Genomic DNA, 24,657 nt, shown 5'->3' on the forward strand with positions numbered 1-24,657 from the left:
AAATGACGACAAGATCAAGAATCAAGGACAATGCCAATGCTTGCAACGAGCCCATTCACGCGAGGAAGTGGCCTTTTTGTTGCAAGCGTTTTTCCGGGTATTTTATAGCGGCTACGCAGACATTGGATGTTACGGTCGGGCGATGTCGATGGAGCTTGAGCCACGAACGAGACCCCGGCTTTCGAAACGGCATCGGGCGCCGGGATCTAAGAGAAGGCGCTAGAGTATCTGTTAGACCCGTTACGTAGGCCAGCGGGTTATTGCTGAGGGAGACCCCTGCGACTAGAATTCTGCTGTCTTACTGGCTGCAAAGGGGAGTCAGTTTGGCAGTATCTTTGGAGCTTCCATCGCGTCATTCAGCCAACGCGTGTGTTTTTGCAGCGATCCAACGTCAGCCGCTTCAGCAAACGTAAAAAGCGATCTCCGGATCCAGGGTTCGCAATTTAAGCCGTTTCCGAGCCTCTTCAAATAATCCGCTTGCCGCTAACAGCCCGGCGTCAGCGCTCCGCTCCAAAAACAGCCGCCTGGGATGAGGTGTTTATTTGTTAACGATTTCACGTGTATAAAGCGGACAGTAGATAAAGTTGAGCTGGCTAAATCGACCTCTCTTCCCGGCACCAGACCGCTCCGTCCTGCCGCACCGCAACCGCCGAGCACGCACGATACAAAATGGCCGCGCCTCCCACGCGTTCTTTCCACAATCTGGGAAAATATAAAACGTTCAACCGCCTACAATGATGATTAGCGAATCGTATATACACGAATGTATGTACAAACGTACAAGAAGCGCAGTGGTCAAGGCACGCTGTTGGGTCTGGCCCAGTCGCGCGGCGGCGCCGCCTTGTTCCTGTTATCACATAGGGTTCACGGTAGGAAAATGCATGGCACACTCGTCGATCGCTCGTCTTCGCGGATTGGCTCCGCCGGTGACGTCACCGGGAAGGAGTGACGTCACGCCGGCGACCTCAGCCGGCCCGACTACTGGGTGGGGTTAACTTAGGGTGCCGCCAGGCGGCCAAGGCTATCACTTGTGCTTCTGTAGACTGCTGCCAGGTGGCAGCGTCGCTGATTTGTTGCCGCTCTGCGGCGCTGGAACACTGTACGGCTTGTAGGCGGACCGCGTCGACTCCCTGGAAGCAGAGCACTGCGTGAGGATCACCTCTGTCAAAGCTAGCCGAACGCTACCGACGCTCGCCGGAACCAGGTGAGCCACGCAATTCACCCAGCTGTTCTTCTCCGTTCGGAGATGAGTGTTGGCATCACCAGATCTCGTGCCGACTGCCCAGTCGAGCTCGTTGTAATGTACGGTCCTCAGCTGGCTTTCCAAACGCTCTAAGCCAGGGAAAATCGCGCCGAGCAATCAACAGTTGGCGACATAACGTGACGTCAGCCACGATACCGTCTCACGACCACGCAGGAAGTACGAACATAGTGCAACCAGGCACCACACGCACCGCGTAACAAGCCTAGACCGCACCATGTCACTCACGTCTCGGCTCCGCCTGTTACGCCAGGCGGAAGACGCAAAAGCTCTGGAGGGCACACACGGGCTGATATGGACTGACCCTAACTGTTCGATAGCGGACACAAGTTGTGACCCATCGATGTGAAGCGAAGAAAATACGAAGAACGTGGAAGACAAGGTAGCATTCTTGCAACTGCACAACGTACGGGCAACCCCAAGCGAGGCAACAATGCCACAGGCACTACGCTTCAGAGAAAAACCCCTGCCAATCAAAAGGAGAAGAGCTTTCGGAACTAGGCAGCGTGACTTTGAATCGAGCAAAGCAGCAATGCTTCTCACTTTTGCACGAAGCCCCATTTAAACACAGACCGAGCTACAGGTCCGGCGGTGAGTACCGACTCGCTGTCCGGCTCGCTCCGACCGTTTGACACGCGCAGCCGGCCCCATACCCCCCCCCCCCCCTCCCCCTCTCCCCTCCCTCCATCTGGCCGCGCCGGCCGCCGCCTCTCACCTGGGCGACACCTTGCTGCCGTCGGTGAGCGCCTGGTTGGCTTTGTAGCCGCACTTCTGTATCCGCTTTCCCAGCCGCAGCACCCAGTGCTTCTGCTCGTCCAGAGATGGCGCCAGCAGCAGCAGCTCCTTGGCCGTGCGCGAGTCGAAGTTCAGCTTGCACGGCGCCACGGTGCCCTCGTTCTTGTCCAGGTGCTCGCGGTGCATGCGCATGTGACACCCTGCCGCGCGAAGGCCACGTCCGGTGAGAGCGGCTGGCGCCTCAAGCGCAGGCTGCTCGGTCTTACAGCGCCCACACACTCAGGGCGTGTGGGCGCTATGCGGCCACCAGACTAGCGCCTGGCCGGTGAACAGGTTCAACTACTGACGGAAACAGCGGGGGAGGCGCTGGCAAGCTGCCGCGCTCGCCGGCGCTGACGAAACACCCACACGTCCCACCCGAGCGGCGGCAGGCTGCTGCCGCGAGGCAAGCGAGCAGACTGTCAGGCTCGACAAATGACAGGTAGCTGTCAGAGGCCCGGGTGAGCCATCAGCGCTTAACCGAACCGAAACTTCAGCAGGCCAGCAGCCTGCGCCTGATCCTGACCAGCGGTCTCCCTGGACCCAGAGACTTACAGCAGCTGTCGGTGCATTAGTTGGTCCCTCTATTGGCCCCGGTATCCTCCATTCAACTGATGAAACGGGGCGGCAACAGACAGAAAAAACAAAACATGCAAAGCATCTGATTTTCCATGGGCCCTGATCGCTGAGGACGGCAGGCTACTGATGAAACTTTCCAGAACTACCTGATTTATCGCAACCATAGGGGTCACTATCACGACCACTAGTCGTAATGGAATACACCCAAAGCCCATCGAAGTCACCTCTCACCACACCGAAGTTACCTCTCTCCCAATCCTTCGCCCCTCCTCCTCCCCCCAGACCACGCATACGCCCCTCCGCTTCCCTCCCACCCAAGCCCCCTCCCCGCGGAGAGCCCTGCCCTCGACTCACGTTCACACTCGAGCGCCGGCGGCGGCTTGAACATGTGCCAGAGCGGCCGCGAGCAGGCGTCGCACGCCGCCGGCATGTGGAAGCTGATCTGCACGAAGTCGTGGCCCTTGTGCGCCAGCTGGCCGGGCTTGTCGGGCGCCGCCAGCTCGGCAGAGGCCGCGCTGTCGTCCCGCCGGTGGCGCGAGCCCTCGCCCGCGTACAGCAGCTGTCGGCCCGGCCGGAGCCCCCGTCACACAGCTGACCTCGCTCGGACGCGCGCGCGCGCTTACGGCACACCCCAAAACAACGGCTGGTCGCTGTGTTCGAGATTTACGCTTTGACGAAGACGTGGCAGTCGTCGTGACAACGCACGTCTAGCTCAGTTAGCTCACGATAAGGGGCGTCGCGGGATAACTGTACAGCACAGGGGGGCGGGGCTGCTGCTGGAGCGGGGTGCTGGAACAGGACGGGCCAGCTACACAGCCGCAAACTGCTGGGGCGCGGTACCGGCGCGGACGGGGCGGAGACGGGCGCAACCGCTGGGTCAGGGCACTGACACGGGTCGGCACGACATCAGATGCACGGCAGGGGGGCAGCGACAGGTCAAAGCACAACCTTCATCTCACGCCAAGCGACGCTGCAAAAGCGGCGAAAACGCCAGCCAAGCGGTGGTCAGGCACGGTTCCTCCCAGGGGGAGGGGGAGGACGAGGGTGGGGGGGAGGCCAAGGTGGACCAGCCGACGGACAGTTACCGGGCAAACACGGTGCGACACACGACGCACACCACACGCTGACGCGTAACCTGCCTGAAGCGGGACACGTGGGCAAACACGACGCCACGCAAGCGGGACAGACAACACACACTGGGTCAGAAGGGAAACGGTAAGAGAGCCACACTGCTGTGTACTATGAACAAGTGATGCATGGCGGCACAACAGTGTGGAGGGAAGTCCTTGTCGACATAAAAATATGAGATTCGAGTGCGTGATGCCTGTTAAAAGACGGAGGATTTGTCAAGCAGGGCGTAAAAACGTGGATAACACACGAATAAGTCCCTGAAGGTCCCGCTAGTTCCCGGCTCTTTCCGGTCACCCTGGATTCCCTTGCCTCGTAACACCGAAGCGGTCTCGGTGGTAACGACCTTCGACATATGGAACCCGAACAGACGAACTTTGAGAGTACTGTTGATGGCGCCATCTCATGGACGACAGATGGCACCATCAACACTACGATCATTCAATTTCACCATATTCCCTAGCTCTATTCCCAGCTATAATTCCCCCACATCCTGCACAATAAGGCTGGTTTGCAACCAACGGATTGGTTCCACGCGGTAATAGCGGCGTTGTATTCAATAAAACCGAGTTCATGTATAAGATAGTACTGTTAGTATTATTCCTGGTCGAATAACCAGAAGAAAGGAGATATATGCCTTATCTCCTGGTTATTCCACGAGGAATAAGACATCAGTGCTGTCTTAAACGTGTGTAATGCTCCTGGCAGCTACACCGAACAACTTACGTAAGACCGACTTCAGCACTTTTAACCTCGGTGATTTAATCAAATTCGACGGCAGCATACGGCAAGTGCGTACTATGCAAGGCACACTATATGTTCTCATTTTTACGTTAAATTTAAGAGCCGTTTACTCACCTTCTCAACGTCATTAATAGCTCACGATTTGTTAGAATAATTATGCACCGTCAGTTTTATGCAAGTGAGCTGATAGCTGAACTTACGTGCATGAAGCATGCACAGGGCTCAACAAAACCATCTATGGCGACACCCAACAAACGCGAAGGATGGATCTGCTACAGCAACCTCGGGAAGACGCGCGAACATACTAACAAACCACACTGTCCCCTGCATACTAGTCCTGGTTGTTAACAGCTACAGCCTACCATCCGTACAACACCGTCTCAATAACAAGACTCTCGACCGTTCGTGTCCACGCTCACCGCTTCCTAGGACGGCTCAGGCAAAAAAGGAGACGAAAAGATGGTTTAGGCTGCAATGACATGCCGAAGCTGAACAGAATCACGTCGTTTTAATGGACGGTAGTGCGCATGCGTCGGCGCAACTGAGACGGTGGTTTAGTGTTTCCAGACATTGAACGCGTAGACAGACTCGCGTCGGGTAAGTACCTTGGTCCCGCGAACTTACACCAGGGGACTGCCGAGTGCAGGGAGGCCGGAGACACAAATGAACAACGGGTGAGCGAAACGCACTCGCATCAAACCAACGGTCAACGTGTTCCACAACGCGGCAGCACTCAACAGCGCTGCTGAAATTCTTGGTTTGGTATCCTGGACCGACGAATAACAATGTCACAAGGATGAGTAGTAAAGATCAAATCTGCACTTGAAAACAATTGCAAAATTTCGTTTCAGATGTCACAAATATTTCCAAATCAGACGCCAACTATCAAAACAAGACCCCATTTTTCAAACAATGTTCGACAAACAGTGCTCGACTCGACACTTTGACGTCGAATAATTTCGAATCAGACGTCAAAAAACAAAAGGCATAACAAAGCCAGACGCCGTTTCCCAACCACTACTCGACAGGGAACAAGGGCACACAGTATAAATGGCGTCAGTGTGCGGCGGCTGACCAGCCTGGCCGGGCGCCCGCCGCCCGGTCTCCGCGCACCGAGACGCTGCCGCCGGCCACTGACCTGGAAGACGCGCGGGATGTCGCGCGGGTCGGCGCGCATCACGTCCCCCTGTGACACGGGCCGCACGTGGAACAGCTTGCTGCAACAGACGCGCGCCACGGCGCCGGTTAGTCCGGCCGGCCCGCTCGACACGCCGCCCGGAGGTCACACGGCGACACATGGCCAGGGGTCACACGACGATACACGGCCCGGAGGTCACGGCGACACATGGCCCGGGGGTCACACGGCGACACGCGGCCCAGAGGTCACGGCGATACATGACCCGGGGGTCACACGGCGACACGCGGCCCAGAGGTCACACGGCGACACGCGGCCCAGAGGTCACGGCGATACATGGCCCGGGGGTCACACGGCGACACGCGGCCCAGAGGTCACACGGCGACACGCGGCCCAGAGGTCACACGGCGACACGCGGCCCAGAGGTCACGGCGACACGCGGCCCAGAGGTCACACGGCGACACGCGGCCCAGAGGTCACGGCGATACATGGCCCGGGGGTCACACGGCGACACGCGGCCCAGAGGTCACACGGCGACACGCGGCCCAGAGGTCACGGCGACACGCGGCCCAGAGGTCACACGGCGACACGCGGCCCAGAGGTCACGGCGATACATGGCCCGGGGGGTCACACGGCGACACGCGGGCCCAGAGGTCACACGGCGACACGCGGCCCAGAGGTCACACGGCGACACGCGGCCCAGAGGTCACACGGCGACACGCGGCCCAGAGGTCACACGGCGACACGCGGCCCAGAGGTCAACACGGCGACACGCGGCCCAGAGGTCACGGCGACACGCGGCCCAGAGGTCACGGCGATACATGGCCCGGGGGTCACACGGCGACACGCGGCCCAGAGGTCACACGGCGACACGCGGCCCAGAGGTCACGGCGATACATGGCCCGGGGGTCACACGGCGACACGCGGCCCAGAGGTCACACGGCGACACGCGGCCAGAGGTCACACGGCGACACGCGGCCCAGAGGTCACACGGCGACACGCGGCCAGGGTCACACGGCGACACGCGGCCCAGAGGTCACGGCGACACGCGGCACAGAGGTCAACGGCGACACGCGGCCCAGAGGTAACGGCGATACATGGCCCGGGGGTCACACGGCGACACGCGGCCAGAGGTCACACGGCGACACGCGGCCAGAGGTCACGGCGACACGCGGACCAGAGGTCACACGGCGACACGCGGCCCAGAGGTCACGGCGGAGACATGGCCCACGGCGGTACACGCGACCGCGGCCAGAGGTCACACGGCGACACGCGGCCCAGAGGTCACGGCGACACGCGGCCCAGAGGTCACACGGCGACACGCGGCCCAGAGGTCACGGCGATACATGGCCGGGGGTCACACGGCGACACGCGGCCCAGAGGTCACGGCGACACATGGCCCGGGGTCACACGGCGACACGCGGCCCAGAGGTCACGGCGACACATGCCCCGGGGGTCACACGGCGACACGCGGCCCAGAGGTCACGGCGATACATGGCCCGGGGGTCACACGGCGACACGCGGCCCAGAGGTCACGGCGACACATGCCCCGGGGGTCACACGGCGACACGCGGCCCAGAGGTCACGGCGATACATGGCCCGGGGGTCACACGGCGACACGCGGCCCAGAGGTCACGGCGACACATGCCCCGGGGGTCACACGGCGACACGCGGCCCAGAGGTCACGGCGATACATGGCCCGGGGGTCACACGGCGACACGCGGCCCAGAGGTCACACGGCGACACGCGGTCCAGAGGTCACACGGCGACACGCAGCCCAGCCACGCACCACGCGCTCGCCCCGCAGCAGCACCGGGAGCTTTACGGCAGCGTCACGAGCGATGTAAAACGGCTGCCTGGGCGCCGCACGTGTTTGCTGGACCCGGAGGCAAACATCCTCATACCCGCTCATCCACCACACAGTCAAACATGGGTCCAGTCCTCCCACCAGATTGCTGCTCGGCTCCAGCAGCCCTCCCACCACCGATATCATTACACTTCTTCCAAGTCTCTCCGTCACAGCGTCCCACGACCGGCTCTCCCACCTTAGGTCCAGCACCATGACGGGGTCGGTGCGCTCCTTGTCGGACTCGCTGCTGTAGAAGATGATCTTCCTGGAGGAGACGACCACGTACTGCTTTCGCCAGCCGTGCCGCCGGATGTTCTGCTTGTTGGGCACCGACAGCCAGCCCTCCAGACGCGCGTCTGCCGGCCGTAGAGGGTCAGCGGCTCGTCGGGGTACGAGGACGGACGCACGCACGCACGCGCCCGCACCGACCGGGCACCAGTCCTCCAAGACACGCAGTCATGAACAAACCAAGAGCTTAGCTCAAGCGAGTCGAGTGGTGATCGATGTGAAGGATGGACTACTGAGTATCAACAGATCAGGTCTATTAAACAAATAGAAAAATCCATGGCGTGAGGGTTATTGTGAGATTAGCGTAGGAAACCACTTGCAAAATTACATCAGGTAAAAATGATACGCAAAATCGTTTATCAATCAATCGTCGAGACGTCAATTTTAAAACGAGTGAAAAGTTGACAATTAGAATCCATGCGGAAGACGCATTATTCACGTCAATCGACACAAGACACAAGGTTCCATTTATTGCGCGTCGACGCGGCAGAGGTAGCTGACCGGTCCCGCGAGCAGGGCCTCGAGCCCACCCGCACCGCTCCGACCCTGTTGAGCCGGCCGTCGGCCCTCACCCTCCCCGTCGGCGGTCTCGAAGTCGGCGCCGCTGCTGACGCTGGCCGTCTCCGAGGTGAGCATGGACAGCTTCTGACGCAGCTGCTCGATCTCGCTGTCCTTGCTGTCCAGCTCCATCTGCGCAGCGACGGCAGCGGCCGAGAGTCAGGGCCAGGGTCGTGCCACACGTCACGACCAGGTCACGGTCACAACGCCGCCCGCTGTCGGGCGCGACCAGTGTCCACCCTGAAAGTCACTGCCCCCCCCCCCCCCCCCCCCCCCCTCCCCCGGGGACCGAGGTTCAGCCACGACTAGCACCGGGGACCGCTGTTCACGCTGCGCAGACCACGGCCGGACTCAAAACTACATCGCACCGTTGCGAAACTGAGCGAAGACTGCCATCCACACTGGACGCAACAGCCCAGCCACGACTCCTGCTGGGCACTAGCGTTGGTCCCGGACCGCTGGCCGCCGCTGGGTCACTGACCTGCAGCTTGTTCTTGATCTGAAGGTCCTCGGCCATCATGGCCTGCTGCTCCTGCTGGTCCTCCTTGAACCTGGCCACCGTCTGGTTGAAGTTCTCGCGCTCCTGAAGCGGCATAGCGTATGAGACGGTGATGATTAATACCACACACAGGGCGTGAGGCGGTGATGATCGGCACCACACACAGGGCGTGAGGCGGTGATGATCGGCACCACACACAGGGCGTGTGAGGCGGTGATGATCGGCACCACACACAGGGCGTGAGGCAGCAATGATCAGCACCACACACAGGGCGTGAGACGGTGATGATCGGCACCACACACTGGGCAGCTGGGCAGGACGGAGTGGCGGGCCGACAGCTGACGCGGTACAAACCAGCTACCTTGTAACCGACAGCCATTTGAACCAGATCACTGCAGCGTGACCCTATCCCGACACTCGGCGTAAAGAAACTGTGAAAAATTGGGATACACAGCGGTCATGAAAAACACGACGGCGAAAAGGGTTGTCCATTACCATCGTTACATAGGCATTGTTGCGCTATCCTCCTTCCCCGTCCTCTGTACCTGAGTGAGCTCCTGCTGAAGCCGACGACACTCCTTCTCCTTCTTCCTGAGTTCAGCCGAGCTCTTGGGGTTGGATTTGCGGCCGATGTTGATGTCCTTGCGGTTCATGATCTCGGCCAGTTTGTTGACCGCCTGCATCTTGAGCAGCTGCTCCTGCTTCACCTGCTTCCGCAGTCGCTCCAGCTCTTCCGGCGGGCTGCCCGGCTGCGGCGTCTCACGCTCTGAGGACGCCAGGGCACGTCAGCGCGCCTGGCTGTGCCGCAACATTGGTACTCCGGCGAGAGGCGTAAGTATTCCCCGCCGTCCTTCGTGGTCCCATCGCCGCGCGCGGAGGTCCCAACCGGTTGAGAGGTCTACGTCCTGGGAAGGCCACGGAATGACAGCAGCGAAACTGTGTCGCAGCATACCACGGAACGCCTCTTACAAGCACGCATACCGCCAGGGCCCGTCGCCAGCTGAGCGCGCCGCGGCGAGGCCAGCACATCATGCTAGCGTACGGAGAGTCGACGCCGCGCGCTGTACTCCTGCGCGGCTCCCCCCATCCGCCGACGCCGCGTCCGCTGTACTCTGCGCGGCTCCTCCATCCGCCCGACGCCGCGCGCTGTACTCCTGCGCGGCTCCTCCCATCCGCCCGACGCCGCGCGCTGTACTCCTGCGCGGCTCCTCCAATCCGCCTGACGCCGGCGCGCTGTACTCCTGCGCGGCTCCTGCCCATCCGCCGACGCCGCGCGCTGCACTCCTGCGCGGCTCCTCCCATCCGCCCGACGCGCGCGCTGTACTCCTGCGCGGCTCCTCCCATCCGCCCGACGCCGCGCGCTGTACTCCTGCGCGGCTCCTCCGCACTCCTGCGCGGCTCCTCCCATCCGCTCCTCCGCTAGCGACGAAGCCCATCCCTTCTGAACCTCTACCTCAGCTGGCGGCCCCGCGGCCAGCCCAAGTCCGTGACCGGCTCCGGCTGGCCGGCCTCCTCCGGCGGCCTCACCCTGCTGCAGGGTCTCGATGAGCCGCTGCAGCTCCTCGTTGTCGCGCCGCAGCTGGTCCAGCGAGCGGATGTACTCGTTCTCCTTGTCCTTGGCCAGCGTCACCGAGCGCTCCTTGTTGTTCATCTCGTTCCGCAGCTCGCGCACCTCCAGGCTCTGCACCGTCTTATCCTGCAGCGGGCCCGGCGGCGGCCACGTCAGCCACGTCACCGACACACGTGACCTGGCGTGGACACTAGACGAGTTCACGGCCAGCCACGTCAGTATAACCGTTCGGGTGATTGTTTCTGTTGTCCGGGCCTACCATTGCCCTAGTGCGAGTGGCAATGGATGTGGCAAGCGTCCTTAAAAATACACTGTCCCAACTGACGGCAAGCCGTCTGGGCGCCTTTAGAAAACTGTGTAATCCGCTCGCGGTACCAGGCCTCCCAACAGAAGGCAGCTGTCAGCTGTCAAAGCCTAGTGTCATTTCCACCTCTTCAGCACACACCTCCGTCCGCCTACACATCCGCCTGACGCCACAGCACGACGGCCATGACGGGTGGTTCGGGGCGCGCCGGGCGCACGCCGACGGCGGCCTAGTAACCAACACCGACTCTGGGGTACCCCTCCTGAGCGCGCAGCCCTCCCACGCTCGCCACCGCCGGTGGTCGGCACGGACCTTCTCCAGCTCGGCGATGGTCTCCTGGTCGACGGAGCGAGCCAGCGCCTCGGTGTCGGCGCGCGAGATGGCGATCTGCAGCTGGTGGCCCAGGTTGTTGCGCTCCTCCTCCAGCTCGCCGCAGACGCGCGTCTTCTCGTCCAGCTCCTCGCGCAGCTCCTGCGACTGCGTCTTGTACAGCGCCTGCGGGAGGGGAGTCACGTTAGCCTCACGTGCGTGCGCCTGTGCAACGCCTCCAGGATTTACGGGTCGCGAAACAACTGGATCCCGATTTCTTGCATGATCTCCTGACTGCAAAAAATAGTGCTCTGGCAAGATAGTCAAAGGCTCTTCCTGGCAGAGCTGATCTGGGCTGTCGTATCCTACCTTACACACTGACACTGACACTGTGCTGAAATAGACACCACCTTGTCATATCCAATGTCATCACCCAATTAACATTAGATCGATAATCCACCCTTTGTCGCTCCCCAGCGGCCGACCCTCCTCCCGCCTCCACACCGCCGCCGTCGTCGTCTCACTGACCGTGAAGTACTGCTCGGCCTCCAGCTGGTCCTGCAGCTCCTTGGTCTGCAGCTCGTCCACCTGGCGCGTGGCGCGCAGCCGCTGCAGCTGCTCCAACACCTCGGAGCGCGCCTGACGTGCCTCGGTCACCTCGCGCTGCAGCTGTGTCACGCGCGACTGCAGCAGCGACATCTGCGAGGACTGCATGCTGAAGTCGTTCTGCAGGAACGACCGCTTCTGCACCTCCTGCTCCACCTGCACGTTCAGCGCCTTCACCTGCGGTGGAGATCCAGCAAGGTGAGGCGATGAGCGAGAAGGGACCTCGGGGAGCGGACGACAGAGGCAGAGGCCTGACACCGCAGAATGGTGTCCTTTATTGCGAATATAATGAAAGGAATCTTTCCTTTCATTTTTCCCAGCAGTGACACCATTCATGACATTTATACCATGTGATGATATAAACCGATGAATGCAATACATAGCTTGTAAACAAAAAAAGGGGTCTCGGCACTCAAGATGATAAACCCAGTTCAAAAACACAAGCCATGCACAGTCCTGGACAAGAACTGATGCAATGTTATCTATTGCGCGGATATCCTGTATCAGCATCCAACCACCGACCATCCTTGCTACGGACCATAGACGAGGAGCAAGAACGCCTCGTCGCGCAGAAAACCATCGAGCCACTACCAACATTGACAGCATTCCCAGTCCGGGCCATTCCGGAGCACCACCGTACCTTCTCCACCTCCTGGCGATGCTCGCCCTCCAGCTTCTGCAGCCGGTGCTGGATGTTCTTGTAGTCGACGTTCAGCATGGACATCTGTCGCTCGCGCTCCTGCAGCGTGCTCTCAGCCCGCTGCCGGCTCGTGCGCTCCTCATTCAGCTGGGCTGAGGGGCCGCCGGCAGAGGGGGGCGTCACAGGCTGGCAGGGGGCGTCACAGGTGGGGAGGGGGCGTCACAGGCTGGCAGGGGGCGTCACAGGCGGGGAGGGGACGTCAAAGGCGGGGGCGGCAGCGGCGGCGCGAGGCTCACTCAGAGACGGCGGCAGAAGGAGACACAGATGGAGACGAGTGCAGAAAGACTGTTAAAATGTACGGTAAAGTGCCGTCAAAAGCCTCGTAAAAAGTGACGACTGCCCTGCATCTAGTGCCCGCTCGCACGTACAAAGCCGCGGCCACCTGGTGAGAGTTAAGAGTAACTAGGTGGCCAGCTACTACGTGGTGGTAACTGAGAGGTGGCCTGCTAAAGTAATCAAGAGATAAACTCCATCCCTAAAACAAATTTCAAACGACCACCTAACGCAGCGTGCGGCACTAGGCGCGCAAAAACTGCGTCATCTCACTACCTATCACGTCGGCATCTCAAGATCCTACCCCTTGCCCGCCAGCGGCAGACGCCGCGCTCCCCGGCACTCACTCTTGACGAGCTCGACGTTGGCCTCCTGCTGGTTGGCGGTGCGGCGCTGGCGCAGCTCACGCAGCGCGCGCGCCTCCTGCTCGTACTTGCTGGAGACGGCGCGCAGCTCCAGCTGCAGGCTGGCCGTCTGTTTCTCCAGCTCGACCAGCCGGTCCGCCTGGTGGCTGGCGTCCGCCTGCAGCGTGGCCTCGCGGCCCTGCAGCCGGTCGGCCTCGGCCTGCGCCGTAGCGCGCCGGCCTGCGGGCGCGCCACCGCCCGGTCACACGCGCGCCGCTCAGGTCGGTGGCCCCCCGAGCGCACGCGCGGTGGGCGCGGAGGGCACGGGAAGTTCGCGTGGGAGGAAAGGGGCGGCGCGAGAGCACAGGCGGACGCACGAGCACACGTCATGGGGTGGGACGAACGCAGTAGGTGTCAGGGGGTACTGGCACACGGTGCAACGCCACAGCCGCACGCCGGGCGTCAAAGGGTGGCAGCATAGACAGACGATACAGCTACAAAGGCTACAGGAGGACACACGCGCCACCGGCACCCGGCTGGGCCAGCGACGGCAAAAGTGTGTGCGTGATGACCCGTGAAAACACACACACGCAGCGCCTGTCACCTCTAAACCACGAACCCAAACAGCAGCGCGGAGAGTGACAATAGTGCAAACTGCAACAGATCGCTACAACTTCGCATGGCGGTGACTTCGTCGTCAAGGTCACCATTAAACTTGACCGTATCGCTTGGCAGACTCCTGCACAGGTACCGCAGAGTCTCGTGCGCGCCGCTGCGGCGCCTCAGCGGCTGCGCCCGGCCCCCGGCGCGGCCGGTCCGGCCGGCGGCAGCCACTCACGCTCCAGGTCCTGGTTAAGCTCGTTGATCTGCGCCTTGGCCGCCTTCTCCTGGGCCAGCCGCTCCTGCGTCGCCAGCAGCTCGGTCTCCAGGCCGTTCCGCACGTTCTGCACACTGGACAGCCTGCCGGGGGGGGGGGGGGGGGGAGACGACGGTCAGTCCGGCGAGGTCAATGTCGGCTGGCCAGGCGACGGAGCGTGCCGGGATGACCAAGAACAGTCCGCTGTCTCTCACCATGGCGTCCACATTCACCATCGACCCTCCTCCCCCACCACAACTTCGCCACGCAGCCAGCCCACTAGCTCAACACGTCATGACGGCTACCAGCCGGATGCCACAGCGAGGCGCGTGGCACCGACGACTCCAAGACGGAGCAAAATCTCGCGCCGACGCGGGCAGCCAGCGCACGCAGACGCCAGCGTTCCGGGGCCCGCGCCAAACTTAGTCCGCGTCACTCACCGCTCGGTCAGCTCGCGCACGGTCTGCTCCTGGGCAGCCAGCAGCGCGCCCTTCTCGGTCAGCTGCTTCTTGAGGCGCAGGCCGGCGTCCGTCTCGGTCTTCAGCTTGTCGTTGAGCTCATTGAGCTGCTTCTCGAGCGCCTGGCTGCGCTCGGAGCTGATGTTGGAAGTCATGGCGTCGCGCGTGCGCCGGCACTGCTCCTCCTCCACCAGCCGCTGCAGCTCGGACACCTTGGCCTCCAGCTTGCGGCGCGTCTCCAGTTCCAGGTCGGCTTTCCGCCCCGCCTGCGGCGCGCCAGGGGCGTCGGCGGGTTACTCTAAAGCCGAGTCAGGCCACCCAGGCCCGAAATATGGTGGTCCACTGCCCGTTGGACAGCGCACCTGTCCGCGAGGCGCGAGGACACGTCCGTGCGTCCGCTTTGATGTAACATCATGCCATTTATCGGCACTGGGAAGCGTGCAACGTGCGGGAGTGGCGATGGTGACCCAGCCTGTGAGCGATTATCACGGAAAGATATCAAAAATATGACTCGTCCAGTGAAGAACTCATCGCCTGTCGTCGATCTAGTGAAGCACCGGCCACTAAGAAGGCACGCGTACATCGTCCGTGCTCGCTGGACCACAAAACAAGTCTACGGCACGGCCGGCGCGCAACACAACGGCCCCAGGCGCGGCTTCTCGCCCCGACACCGCTTCCGCCGTCCCGCCCGGCCGGCCGCACCTCCTTGAGGTCGTGCAGCGAGGAGGCGAGCCGCCGCTCCAGGTCAGCCTTCTCCTCTCGCAGGCGTGTCTCGTGGTCGGTGAGCGCCTCCAGCTGTGTGAGCGTCACGCGGTACTTGTGCTCGGCCTCGGTGCGCGCCTGCCGCTCCCGCTCGGCGGAGCCGTGCGCCTGTCGGCCGCCGGTCGCAGGTCACGTCAAGAGGTCAGGGGGCGGACGGTCACGGGTCAGGTCAGGAGGTCAGGACAGTGTCGGCATCACGTGTTGGTCACGTGTTGGAGTCTGGTGCCCTGGTGGACCACCTAACCACCTGATGGTCATGTGGTCTGCTCCTGGGGTCAGGAGCTGGGCTTGGCGCCGGGTTGATGTTTCGATAGTCTCGCACGGACAGTTGGTGGTCTGGCCGGGTGCCGGAGGTTGATCTGCTGTACGGGGCTGGGCTGGTGTATTGTAGCACTCATGTGGTGGGCATGGGAGGCGTTTGACGAGGAGGAACAAAACCACTCGGTGGTCTGATGGTGGTGTTACTTTTCTCTGCGACGGGCACAGCGTACAAGGCAAAACGAGCGACCAGTCGGTGCATAGAAGTGATTGAGGTCAGAAAACGGGGTGCGGTCAGATGACTACAACGGTGGAGTCACAGGATCATTGCTCGGTCACATCATCAGCCTCGTCCCAGCAACCTCCATTCCACGCAGGCTGCATTTCGCGGCAGAGTGGAAGCAGGTCCTTTACAATGGCGATTTCTGTTGGTCTTCCAAGCTAGCTAGCTAGCTAGCTCTTGAAAGACCAACAGAAATCCCTCACGAAAGGTAGATCATTTCAGCTCGAGTTTCCAGTCAGCAGAACGCTTCGGACCAGCGGCTTCCGACAGGCCGACACGGCGCCGACCGGCCGTCAGAGCGGCCGGTCCGCCGGCGTCGGGACTCACCCCATCCACCTGCGAGTTGGCGTGCTGTGACGTCCTCCGACTCTGCTCGGCGCGAGACGACGCACAAGCGGCCGCGGCCGGGACGGAGGGCAGCACAGTTAGCGGACACAAGGAGCCGGCCCCAGCGACACGTGGGCGACACACGCAGCGGACGGCGTGGACAGCGGCGGAATCCGTCACACTTAGGGTCAAGCGACGATCCATAGGACATGGAGCGAAAAGCGATGATGCTTTCTCGGCGGATGAGAGTTGTTTACGGCAAGGATCCTTATAGAACAGACGACAGCTCGCCGCACGCGACTCGGCAAGTTGAAAGAGCTTTTAGCACAATAATCGGTCAAAATGAAGCTGAGCAGAAAAACAATGCATTGGCATGCGAGCTTCGTTCACACCCACAGGACACAAAGTCATAACATATAAGTAGTCTATTTCATCTTTTAATTGCTCGGTATAGGACAGCCCGCCGGCCGTCATCGCCAGCACCACTTACGTGATCTGGCACGCCGGACCGGGTTCCCAGCAGCCTGCAAAGACAGCGTGTCAAAGCGGCACCCAGAGAGCAGAGGCCACGGCCAGCGCCGACACGCCGCAGTACACGGCCGGGCCAGACACAGGCGGCTGCCGTCATGTGGGCACCGGAACCGCTGCGACGCTTCGGCGCGGAGCGGCCTGACCGTCCGAGCCCGAGCAGGTCAGTAGCGCTTGAAGAGTCCGATCTGAATCCGCGGGTTAACAACTCCAGCCACAGAGGGGAATACAGCCCGAGACCGATGGAGGCGATCAGCTCGCTCTCCGCACGGCGATCATCTCGTCCTCCGTAGTGGTGACCAGCCGCCGTCAATATTTTGAGGTACCGATGCCCACTCGGATCAACTAAGGCTTTGGTCGAGCAAGATGGAGGCTTTCAGTCCAACTTTCGACAAACGCAAATATGAGCAAAGTATTTCTAAAATACACGAGAAACTGGCACTGAATTCGCCAAAAGAAGTGAACAGCAAGGCCCCAAAACTGCCTTCCAGTCGGTAATCGGCCGGCCCATGGGCTGCACACTTCCGAGCCTCACATCCCTGGTCCAGAGGACGTGAGCGAGGTCCACAGCACTCACTGGTAGTCCTGCGAGTACGTGAAGCCCACAAACGGCAGGTGGTTGCCAGCGAACGCCTTGGGCGTGGGGAAGTCCTCCTGCTGGCTCTCCTCGTTCTCCACGTCGTCGAAGTTGCTCGTGTCATCGTCGCCGAGCAGCTCAGGCACCTTGGGCGGAGGGCCTGACCCGAACACAAGCACCGGCTGGGGTCAGGCACACGACGACGGGGCACGGCGGGGCCACGCGCCGGAGCCGACTGTCCGGACACGCACAGCTGCCAGCCGCGACGGAACGGCCCAGCTGCGCACCACTGGGACAAAACGACTGTCGCGCAACTTTTGACAGCGCGTCTTACACGTACACCTGCCTTGATCCGGCGATCCACCAGCTGCCTTGACCGGCCTACACGTACACCTGCCACCATCGCAGGCGCCGCCTCCCCCCTCCGTCCCTCCCCAATCTACGCAACAGCCGTGACAATTTCGGCAGCCCGTCAGCCGCAGCAGGGGTTAGCACGTCGGTGGCCTGCACCCCGCGGCCGCCCGGACAGAGCCGGTGAGCCGGGGCCCAACTCACACTCGCGGATCGTGTCGTACGTCCAGTTGTCGTCCACGAAGAAGCGGTGGGCCTTGATCTCGGCGACGCCGTCCCGGCCCAGCCGCTGACTCCTGCGGGCGCGCGTCACGTCACGCGCCATGTCACGCGTCGTCACGCTCAGTCACATGGGAGACGCGTGGAGGTGCGTTGGATCGTATGCAAGCGTTGTTGTCTATCTTTTATTCGCTGCCCGGTATTTTCCATAAAAAGCTGTATGCGGAAGGCGGCTTGAGATACACAACTGGCCGGCACTTAATACCTCCACAAGCCCCACTCCCTAGACCTCTCCATCTTCCTCGGTTTCTTTCCATCCCTGGCGTTCCGATCAGTCGGCCCAAAACCCTCCAGACAGTATCACCTCAGACGCCGGCCTTTCCTCGCCGCACCCCAACAACACAATATCGACACACAAGTCTTCATCTGCCGCTCCCACGGAGCCGACCAAACCAGCAAACGACCACCACCGTCCGCGCACATCTCGGCGGGCCGGTGCCGCGGCGGTCGCGCACCTGTCCGTGAGGAAGCCGCAGATGAGACTCTTGGCGTCGTTAGTCAGCTCCACGTCGTCGGGGAACTGCAGCGCGTTCTTGTGGTCCATGATCTTGCCGTAGGTGCCCACCAGGCTCTCGGCGTAGAAGGGCGTGTCGCCCACCAGCATCTCGTACAACACGACGCCGACGCTCCACCAGTCGCACTCGCGGCCGTACACGCCGTCGCCGCCCTGCGACTTGAGCACCTCGGGCGAGATGTAGTCGGGCGTGCCGACGGCCGTGTCGGAGCGCACCAGACCGTCCTGCCGGCGGCGGCCGGGTCAGCAGCGGCGGCGGCGGCGGCGGCGCGCCGTACGACGGTGGCGACGGGGTGGCAGCGCGCGTTGCGACGGTGGCGAGGGGGGCGGCGATCACCGACAGTTTGTACAGAACCGGCGATGCCTAGACGGTCTCCGGGTGAAGTCGTGTCACCAGGAAGGGCACAGGGTCGGGACGGGTGGCGAGGTGTTCGGTGTACGTATCAGGAGGTCAGTCTCAAGAGCAGCATACGGTGTAAGCCACGACGCCGGAGGCCGTCGGACCGCTAACGCGGACGAGCCTGGCTGTGGCCGCCGACAGACCACCGGACGGACTTCTGACAGCCCCGTGTGGAAAGAAGGCGATCGGGGAAGACGGCTCCTTGAGACCTAGGGACTGGAGATGGTGAGGGGTCATGGGGAGATGCGGGGTCGTGAGGAGATAAAGGGTCGTGAGGAGATAAGGGGTCGTGAGGAGATAAGGGGTCGTGAGGAGATAAGGGGTCGTGAGGAGATAAGGGGTCGTGAGGAGATAAGGGGTCGTGAGGAGATAATGGGTCGTGAGGAGATAAGGGGTCGTGAGGAGATAAAGGGTCGTGAGGAGATAAGGGGTCGTGAGGAGATAAGGGGTCGTGAAGAGGTGCATGGTCGTGAGGAGATGAGGGGTCGTGAGGAGATGCCGGGTCGTGAGGAGATGCAGAGCCGTGACGAGGTGCGAGGTCGTGGGGAGATGCTGAGCGCCAGCCGCGTCCGAACACAGGCGAGTGAGGTGTAGTGACGTACAGTAGTGTAGTGAGGTGATATTTCGCGACAAGGATGTAACTTCCACCGCTGGGACCCACTCACTTTGTCCATTTTCATGCAGGTGCCGAAGTCTGCCAGCTTCAGGTGTCCGTGCTTATCGAGCAGCATATTGTCAGGTTTAACGTCCCTGCGGCAGCACAGATAACGTCGTCAAACCAAACGACACCATCAGGTCGGCGCCAAGTTTCCACACAGGGAAATACAGCCGATAACAGCAGGGAGCGATAGCACACACGAACCGAGGGGAAAGAGCCCACAGCTTTACCGCGTGAGTCACGCTAGGAGAGCGACAGCACAAATGTGTTGACTCACACCTGTCACAATGAACAGCCCCTCCACCACCCACCCCACTCCCACCTAAGCCGACAGCGAGGGTTCCGCGGCGGCGAACGTGTCCGGACAAGGTGCCGGGACATCACGGATTGGAGAACCTCCGTGCAACAGCCGGCTGGACCCCACTGAAACGCCTCACCGCCGACCAGCCGGGGGCAAAGCTCCGCCCCCAGCATCAGGGCGTCAGGGGTCACACGGAGAGCCCCGACGATGACCCCCCCCCCCCCCCCACCCCCATCACCACCAGCCGCGCTGCCGTGACGGGTCACAGCGCCGCGCCCCTGCGCGGCCACATCCGTCACCCGCCAACGCAGTCGTCACCGCGTCACCCGTCTGTCAGCGTGGCCAGCCAGCCCCGGCGGGCTAGCGCACGCCCAGAACACACGCGGCGTGGTGCTGCGCGGCTCCGCGCTGTTAGTCCATACATGATCTCGACATGCATCCCGCACTGCCAGACGGGCCGCGCCGTGCCCAATTCATGCAAAAGATGGCCCAACATTGATGGCATGCAGCTTTGACTGGTCCGATATCGGCAATTTCCAAGTCAAACAACGGGTTAACGGGTCCGAACAGTCAGAACCTCATCCTCAATCACATCCAGACACATGCAGCTGCACACGCGCGCGCATATGGCATTACTCCCGGCGCTGTTCCATGGAGCGTACCGGCACCAGACCCCTCTGCCCGGTCCGCGGCGCCGGTCGGCCGGTCAGGGGGAGCGGGACCACCCCTCACCGGTGTACGAAGCCCATGGAGTGGATGGCGTCCAGCGCCAGCACCACCTCGGCCGTGTAGAAGCGCGCCCACTTCTCGGGCACATCGTAGTTGGACATCAGGTTGACTAGGTCCCCGCCTGGCGACGGCCGGGGGTCAGCAGTGAGCAGGTGGGACGCCCACGGACGGGGGTCAGCAGTGAGCAGGCGGGACGCCCACGGCCGGGGGGTCGGCAGTGGGCAGGCGGGACGCGCACGGCCGGAGGGTGAGCAGTAAGCACCGTCAGAGGTCAGGCCGCGGCGGGACGCCCACGGCCGGGGGGTCAGCAGTGAGCAGCGCCAGAGGTCAGGCCGCGGCAGAGAGACGCCCACGGCCTGGGGGTCAGCAGGGAGCAGCGCCAGTGGCCGGCCGCGGCGGGACGCCCACGGCCTGGGGGTCAGCAGGGAGCAGCGCCAGAGGGCAGGCGGCGGCGGGACGCCCACGGCCGGGGGGTCAGCAGGGAGCAGCACCAGTGGCCGGCCGCGGCGGAGAGACGCCGACGGCCCGGGGTCAAGACGGCCGGACTGTGACGGGCGGAACGCGGCTGCTGGAGGCGGGCGAACCACGGCCGGGACGGGACTGTGGGATGACGAACGAGCCGGGGAGGGGGGGGGGGGGGGGAGCCTACTGAAAAGAGCAAGACTTCTGATGCCAGAACGGGTGGGACGAAACGCTCCAATTCGGTTCTCAACACCAGGGGCTTCAGCATACCACGCTGCTAGAAAAACCAGGCTTTAGGTCAACGACTGAATGATGCCAGCACGACACCTCACATTGTCGTTCCGGTACGGCATGCCGATACAGACGAGCGGCAACACCAGCTGGTACCTCGCCACCGCGCCTAGCACGCTATCGTGTGTGCCTTACCCCGCCAAACTCTCACGGACCGCCACAGTATCGGCCGCAATCTCTGCGCCTGGACACCTGCACTGGGCTACAGGGCTGCCGAAACAAAGTCGGCTGAGGCGCTACGCCATGGCGAAGATTACAAGCAAACGTCACCATTCGGCCTTGCGATTATTTTACGACGTCGCTATTTCGGCCAATCGATTATTTAACGACACTTATCGCTGCTGTGGCTATTAGCGCCGTAACCTTTCGCATCGATCGCACGTAGATAAATATTTGTACGGCTAGTAACGCGTCCCCCTAACACGACCTTTCAGACGTGATGCATGCCACGCCCACCCACGCATACGCCGCTGTCTAGCACTGGGTCACGAGGCCACAAAGCCTAGATATGACAGACCAAAGAAACTACCTGTCATACCTACAACCCAGTCGGGGAAGCGGTCTTGTTCGTTCGATCTCCCCCCCCCCCCCCCCCCTGCAGCATGACGACTGGGGCTCCAGGCACCGCCTCTGCAAAGCCGGGGCCAGGCGCTAGAGGTAGGTATAGCTCTGCCACGTACCAGGCATGTAGTCCATCACCATGTAGAGGTAGCGGAAGTCCTGGAAGGCGTAGTGCAGCTTGACGATCCAGTCCGAGTTGGCGTGCGCCATGATGTCGCGCTCCTCCCAGAAGAAGGCCGAGTCCGACCTCTTGATCTGCGCGCCGGAGAAGGGCGTGAGCCGTCAACTATTCTGTTTTGACTTCTTTGTTTCCCCTTGTACTAAAGTAAACACTTCTACTTTTTCATCACTCCTCGCGACGCGCGCAGGGAACCCCATGTTCTACGCCGTTGTGAACGCATCGGTTGTTCACAGTGTACCGACGGCAGCACCGCCATACAATCGTACATAAAAGGTTACGCGCTTCGCAATGAGTGTCATCATAGCTTTGCTCTTTGGCTGGCTGATGCATGCCATGACCTAAAATCCAAAGGGCGGTACAAAAGCGTGGAGCATTCGCTTAGGAAAAAGTTTTTTGGCGTCCACATGAAGGGCAAATAGATTAAAGGCGAAGATAACATACAACACTGCGAACCTCGCCGTTCGCCGTGACCATGAACGGGCCACGTGCTGCTCAGGCAGGCCATCACGCAGAGCGGCAGATGGTGACACCGGCCGACCCGGAGGGCGTGACGCGGACCGAACACGACCCCGACCGCCAGCCGGACATGACCTGGCCGGTCGGCGGCAGCGCGACGCGAACGTGCGTCACCGGCCGCCGCGTGCCGCGCCATGGCTGCCGCGGCGGGCCGCCAGCCTGATTCACACCCTCCACACCGCACGCCCCGCCGCCGGCGGTCGGCAACGATCCACGGCCGGTGCGCCCTCCCAGCCGGCCGCGGTCACTTCTGCACGGCCGACGGCGGCGGCGCCGACACAAAACACGGCCGCCGTCCAGTCAGCAGCGTTGCGAGCGGTCGGGCGCGCCGTCTGACGCGAGGGGGGCCGAGACCGAGCCTGAGACCAAGGCCAAGGCCAAGGCCAAGTCCAAGCCCAAGCCCAAGCCCGAGCCCGGGCCCGAGCCCGAGCCCGAGCCCGAGCCCGAGCCCGAGCCCGAGCCCGAGCCCGAGCCCGAGCCCGAGCCCGAGCCCGAGTCGACGCCGGCCTGGCCCGGCCACCTACCATCTCGTATTTGCTGAGCAGCTTCATCGCGTACACTTGCCGAGTGGAGTTGTGCCGAACCTGACGGCGGCGGCGAGGACGGTCAGTTGGCAGCGTGCCCAGTTCTCGGCGGCGAGCACGGCGCGTGCCATCGATTGCGATCCCGTTGACAGGGTCAGCCGGTCGGTGCATTCCACGGACATATTTCGACAGAAGCCCGTTTCCGACCGTGGTCAACGGCACACAATGTAGGCTGATGCGGGTAAGGGAACGTTGCGTCACTGCCATCCGCATGAGAGCGTGGCCTTTTACTGTCACGTGCCACCGCACCGAGACAGCCGTTTCCGCGCCGTCCCACCGCTGGGTCTAGTCCTGACATCCGATGCGACGATCCAACTGATCCGCCCAAATTGATCACCCAATCACATCTAGCCACAAACCAGCGCTGATCTCGACCGCCAATATATCAACCCGGCAGGCCGGAGCACGCGTGACCTTTCGCGCCCCCACCCATACCCTGCCCCAGGCCGGCATGTCATTTCAATTCGATCCACTGACCACAGAGCGCCGTGGCCACCCTACCGACTGACAGAGGGACGGGGAGGGGGTGGGGGAGGGGGGGGGGGCGTGTGCCGACATGAGCATGCCCGGGTCGCGGCGGAGCCGGAGGGGAGGGATGGGCTATCAGCGCAGCCGCTATCTGCAGGCGGGTCCGGGATGTGGTGACGTCACACCGACGACGTGCGCGCGCGCGGCGCCCGAAGCGAGAGGACAGTGTTGGGACGGCGCAGCGAGGCGGGCCTCTGACGGTGCCGGATATCGCCGCCGGGGCGCCCGCGCTGCCGGGGCCGGGGGAGGGGGGCGGCTGGGGATGAGGCAGATGGCGCTCAAGACGGAGGTGGCGGAAGGGGAGGGGAGGCGAGCTTTTGTGTCACAAAGACACAAAGGATATCATCTGTACACCGAACATTAACAGGCAGGGAATGAAAGGCACGGACAAATACATCGACAAAGGCAGATATATAAACAACGACAAAGACGGATGTGGAAAAGATCAAGACCGGGAGCGATGCGAACGAAGGAGCACAGACTCAGAGACAAGAAGACGGAGCAGGAGACAGAGTTATGAAAGGCAGGGAAGCGGCAGGGGAGGGGGGGGGGGGGAAGCAGGGACAAAGGTACGTCGTGGCCGGGAGGCGGTCACCGGCACCAGGGCGCCGCGAGATGGCCGCGCTCCACCACTCACCAGCTGAACCTCGCCGAACGCCCCGCGGCCTATCACTTTGATCAGCGAGAAGTCCTCGGCGCGCATGCGACGATTCTCGATGGTGCGTGCGGCGCCACCATACCTGCGGCCGCAGACCGACCACGTCACAGGCGAGCCGCCGTCCACATCGTCACGTCAGGGCCAGGTCAGGCGCACGTCGGGTGGAGTTGGGTCACGCATAGAGCATGGAGTCGGATCACGCATAAGTCATTGTCTGCTCGTGGTCGGGCCACGTTAACGTCAAGGTAGGGTCACTGAGAAATATACCAGTATGCATGCGAAACATGCGATACATCGGTCCAAAATCCAAGCACGCGTTCAGCTACGATGAAAAAGAAAAAGGCCGGCGTCACACTGCGCGATAAAATTTCGCGTGCTCACGACCACATCTAGACCAGCGGCAGACACTCAGACGCGGCTCGCTAGCTCGCGCCGCCTCCCAGCGACGGCAGCGTCTCGTCCCACTCGTCCGCCGGCCGCCGCCCTCTCACCGGGCGAGGAAGGAGTCGATGTTCTTGATGCGCTTGATGGCCGGATGGTCGCTGTCGGCCACCAGCGCCTGCACCGAGTCCAGCAGGCAGTCGACATTGAGCACGGAGCGGGCGTTCAGCAGGTCATCCTCCAGCTGCTGGAGCCGGCTGCGCCGGTCCGGGTCCCGCACGCGCTCCTCCAGG

At 62.1% G+C, this 24,657-nt stretch overlaps 1 protein-coding gene across 2 annotated transcripts; it reads right to left on the bottom strand.

Moving 5' to 3' along the window:
• Window positions 1-525: 525 nt before the first annotated feature.
• Window positions 526-24,657, bottom strand: Rok (Rho associated coiled-coil containing protein kinase; the record flags this gene model as incomplete). 2 transcript variants are annotated; one of them, XM_037217753.1, is given in 27 exon segments in its annotated part: window positions 526-1,130; window positions 1,977-2,196; window positions 2,969-3,173; window positions 5,625-5,703; window positions 7,667-7,826; window positions 8,331-8,448; window positions 8,798-8,899; window positions 9,361-9,581; window positions 10,343-10,511; window positions 11,002-11,184; window positions 11,527-11,781; window positions 12,245-12,396; window positions 12,925-13,161; window positions 13,760-13,881; window positions 14,218-14,501; window positions 14,938-15,105; window positions 15,866-15,874; window positions 16,356-16,389; window positions 16,971-17,130; window positions 17,526-17,617; window positions 18,056-18,339; window positions 19,180-19,264; window positions 20,206-20,323; window positions 21,636-21,771; window positions 22,738-22,797; window positions 23,963-24,065; window positions 24,475-24,657. In XM_037217753.1, coding segments are annotated over 27 exon segments (4,045 nt in total), but the record flags the coding sequence as incomplete, so codon positions are not given.

Source organism: Pollicipes pollicipes, unplaced genomic scaffold (genome assembly GCF_011947565.3).
Source record: "Pollicipes pollicipes isolate AB1234 unplaced genomic scaffold, Ppol_2.1 Scaffold_4140;HRSCAF=4873_pilon_pilon_pilon, whole genome shotgun sequence".
Lineage (NCBI taxonomy): Eukaryota > Metazoa > Arthropoda > Thecostraca > Pollicipedomorpha > Pollicipedidae > Pollicipes > Pollicipes pollicipes.